This window comes from Nicotiana attenuata, chromosome 7 (assembly GCF_001879085.1).
Source record: "Nicotiana attenuata strain UT chromosome 7, NIATTr2, whole genome shotgun sequence".
Lineage (NCBI taxonomy): Eukaryota > Viridiplantae > Streptophyta > Magnoliopsida > Solanales > Solanaceae > Nicotiana > Nicotiana attenuata.
The window spans coordinates 4905408-4909795 of record NC_031995.1 but is presented as its reverse complement, the minus strand read 5'-3'; the positions used below and the strand labels follow the sequence as shown (position 1 = coordinate 4909795).

At 36.5% G+C, this 4388-nt stretch overlaps 1 protein-coding gene across 3 annotated transcripts in view; it reads left to right on the top strand.

Moving 5' to 3' along the window:
* Positions 648-4388, top strand: part of LOC109228584 (putative methyltransferase NSUN6) — a 38591-nt gene continuing 34850 nt past the window's right edge. For 2 of the 3 annotated variants that reach the window (XR_002068402.1, XM_019393724.1), the window contains exons 1-4: positions 648-734; positions 814-932; positions 1624-1989; positions 3097-3215. Coding sequence is in view for 2 of the 3 variants with exons in the window: in XM_019393724.1 (XP_019249269.1) it covers positions 672-734; positions 814-932; positions 1624-1989; positions 3097-3215 (667 nt within the window). In the remaining variant the exon portion in view is untranslated. The remainder of the gene's footprint in view (positions 735-813; positions 933-1623; positions 1990-3096; positions 3216-4388) is intronic. The other variant, XM_019393725.1, reaches the window with a different exon arrangement.

Sequence of the window (4388 nt, the reverse complement as noted above, 5' to 3'; positions counted from 1 at the left end):
ACTGGAGTATTTTTCTGGATTTTGAACAGTATTTTTGTTCAGATTTATCTTTACATAAAAAATGGCTAAATTTCGATTACCTTTGAAACTGTGACTATTTTTAAATGACCACTTGTAAATCTGACTATTTTTGAATTTCTCCCATTAGAACCATGATTTTTAAAATCAAGAAACTTTAGAATAACATGGTGAAATCACATTTAACCTTAATATGTAGAATAATTGTTACCTTTAACTTCCAAATATACTAATATTGTAGTGCCCTCCAGAAGTGCAATGTGAACAGCGTATCTCGATTAGAAATGAGACACGGGCATACCGTAAAGTCGGACGATCTTGCAAATGTAAATCTCAGCCAATCGCTCTGAAGAATAGGTAACTGCCACAAGAATGAAATATTGTTGTTCATCCAATCGCTTAAGTTAAATATAAATAATGGATATATATATATATATATATATCATGTATAATTTATATATAATGAGTATATAATCTATGTATACTGGCTAAAAAAAAATAATTAATCCGGCCGGCTATTTGTTTAATGATTCCTAAATAAACTTGGTAGGCTCGTGCTTGAACATGACCCGAGTTCACATGTTGCGGGTTCGTATATAAACATCGCAACGGTTTGGAAAGCACTTTCCCCCCTCCGCCTGTAAATTGAATGAATGCAGAAAGGGAGGAACTTCATCAAAGCCATTCATAGAAGCTTCTTCACTCCCATTTCTCAGGTAACTAACTCTCTTTCTCTGCCCTTATCATTGATATACAACTTATGGTGACGTTGTGTAAGTGTTCATTCACGTGTAGATGGATCACTCCACGCGTTACCGTTACGGCCCAACCTTGAAGTGGAACCCCATGGTTGAAGAATACTTCATCAAAGCTTACGGAGCTGATCATTTTTCTCGTATTTCTGCTGCCCTCACGTATGCTATTTGCCTCATCTACCTTCCATTTCAGCTTTACATATGCGTATAGCCAATTTACCATCTGTCACTTGAGTTGATAAAAAAGTTCTTACATTTGACGAAATAGAGTTGAGCCGTGAGTTCAATCTCTGTCAAAACTGGCTTCCGAGTGTTATGATTTTTATGGTTTCTTCTTGTTTCCAGAGTCGGCTCAATGGCAAGGTCATTGAAGCCATCACGTTAGGCCCCCCAAGATTGAAGGCGCTAAAAGTACTACGTATTATTATGCATAACATATAATTTATTTAATTATCATTAGTAAAAAGTTCCAAAGTTTATGCTTCTTTCAAATTTGATTGAGGTTGTTCAGATGATGCGTGAATTACAATAAATTTTCTTCTTAAAACCTTTGTCTCCATCTTGCCTATTTCTCTTGTCTCGTTTGATTGACCCCATAGATCAAGAAGTCCTTTTGTCTCATTAGTACGTGAACTTTATGAAATAAGTATAATGCCTCTTAATATGGTTTGACTTTAGGCTACCAATTCCGTGGAGGCGCCCCTGCTTGTTTCCAACTGTGTGTCTCAACCTGTTTCTTTGCTTTGTTCGTGATATTGAATGCTTGAACTCTAGCCCAAAAAGCTTTACGTATATTTCCCTTTCATGTAGTCGTTTCCTTCTAATATTCAAAGTCTAATGCTTTTCTTAGGCGCCCATCATGTTACTCTTGTATCCATGTGAATACACTCAAATCAACAAGTGATGCTGTTATAGAGAAGCTTTTGGAAATTTTTAAGGAAAGAGGAATGCCTGATGTCGTAGTTCAAGAATCTGCTACCACATGGAAGCCAGATAATTGTTGCAAGACAACCCTAGAGAGCATTGGAAGTGCCGAGTCTTCTAAGACCATCAATAGTATCTCAAAGTGTCAATTTCCTGGCCTGGATTATGTAGTTTTTGTTAAAGGTTCAGGACCACATGCTATTCATTATGGGTACAACGAAGGCAAGCCTCTTAAGGAGGTAATTGTGAGCCGGAAGTGTGCAGAGGCAGTTCTTCGTGGTGCCCAAGTGAAGTGAGTTTTTCAGCACTTATATAAACTCGATCAGCTATAGGAATTAGTGAATTGGAGAGGTCCAGTGTTTTCTCCCGATTCAACATGGATAATAGTTATATTTCAACCTGTAGATGGCAGGATGAAAAAATGCTAAAACAAGATGGGATTTTCTAACTTTTACCAAGTGATTTGTTGTGTGTTTATGTTATCTGGATTGCAGCTTAGCTACGCAGCATGAAAATACATGATGCTGTGGCCGGTATATGAGAGTGTCTGAGAGTTGTACATCCTTACCTAATATCTTGTCTATTATGTTAAAACACTTACTGTCCCGACAACATTCTTGCCTTTGCTTTCAACAACATTGCAGCCTAAAATCTAAATCTTGCGCTGATAAGACAAAGAAATGGACAGTCTATGGCTTGAATGTATCAGTAACAGCAGATTAGTGGATGAGGGATCAAGAGCGGATAGGGAGGGAATGGCCTATCAACCACTGGTTGACCTTCCGCTAGACCAGTCACAGAACTCTCAATTGAGTTGTTTTGGTTCTGGAATTCAATCTCTAGTTTCATTTGGAAGTATTTTCATGAAGTATATTGGAAAAGAACTTGTCAAAAAAAAGAAGAAGGAAAAAATCAAAATAGAAGACGGAAGTGTGCTGTTGTATAAACTGCAAGTCTTCTAACAATTAAGGTCATGCAATCATGTGATTATCATATTCAGTTATTTATTCTTCTCTTCTTTCTTTTCTTAATTTATCCTGGTTTATTCAGGGGTGCAAATTCGGACTGGTACTTCAAATAGTAACTTGACCAATCTTCTCCATCTATCCACTGGTTTAAGATGAATCTATGTAAATAAATGACACCTTGATCTTCAATATCACTTGATGTTATGCATTTTAGTTTCTGCCTATAGGGGCACAATCATATGGACATTAGACACATGTCCCTGCAAGGCTGCAGTGTTACAAAAACAATGGCATGGGAACACCAGAAGATCTTACTTCTTTAATTTGCTAGAATTTTTTCGTAAAGAGTGCACGTACTTTAATTAAATTATAGATTAATCTTATCACTTATCATGCAACCAGGTTTATGTGCCTGGTGTTTTGGCATGCAGTGCTCATGTCGAAAGAGGTGATGCAGTTGCAGTTTCAGTTGCTGTGGAACAGTCTGGTCCGAATGGTGGATGGGGTATTGCAATGACACGTGGAACTGTTCTACAAGGATCACAAGCAGGTAAACTAACTTCATTCTCAAAAAAAAAAAAAAAAGGCAGGTAAACTGAACTTCTCCTTTTGCACCTTTTCACATCTAATCAGTGTTCTTTCTTAATTTTTAAACTGATTTAACCCCAATGGCATTAATGTGTTTTCTTTGTGAAAACGCTTGCTGAGGAGCTTATTATTTCTTTGCATAATCTTGACATGTGCGAGTAACTGCAGTAAACATTTTGGTCATGCTTCTGGCTTTTCCCCATCACTTTTTGCCCAAATATGAAGGGGCATCAGTAGTTGCTGACTGTATGGGTTACACCTGCCTCAACTAGTAGTTATAGTTGGGGGTACGCCAGTTGGTTTCAACTTATCTGATCATGATCAAGTTGGATTAAATTAGATCATATAAGTTACGAAAATTTCTGATAGTGTTGATTTGCATTATCTGATTATGATCATATGGGATCAAATCAGATCAGATAAGTTAGGAAAGTTTCAGATTCTTAGGGATTGGTTTTAGATTAGAATTCTAGACTATTTAGAATCAATGGATTATTTTCCTTTTCATTGATTTGTTTTTCTAGTAAATTGTATTCTCTTTGAATGAATAAAACATACTACTCCGATACCAAAACTTTCAGTTTCATTTGCTGGGTTGACGGTATGTGCTTAATGCGCATAATGAGATATTTATTTCTCAATGAACGAGAAATTCCTTAATATGATAGTCAATTTGACTCCTTATTTTGGTGAATTTCTTACAAAAGGAAAAGCTAATTATGCAGTAAGATATTCTGTAATTTATCTTGAACCTTTGGCTTCATTTCACACTGTTGTGCTCCTCTGAAAGGATTTTAATGTTATAAGAAATTCCTCCTTATCACATGGTTATGGTGGGATATACTGAATTCACATGGTTAAATACCAAGATGATTTTGCATCTAATCTGAATTTTTGGATACCCGTTTGCTATGGTCTTTTTTCTTTTTTTGGTACCAATAGAAAGTGTGCTATGGTCTTTCTTAAATATACACTAAATCTGCTTGGTTTGTCGAAATGTTCTCTCTCTCTCTCTCTCTCTCACACACACACACACACACACACACACACACACACACACACACCCACACACACACACACACCACGACACACACAATCAGCTTTGCTGTAATAATAAATCTAGTTTCATCTTATT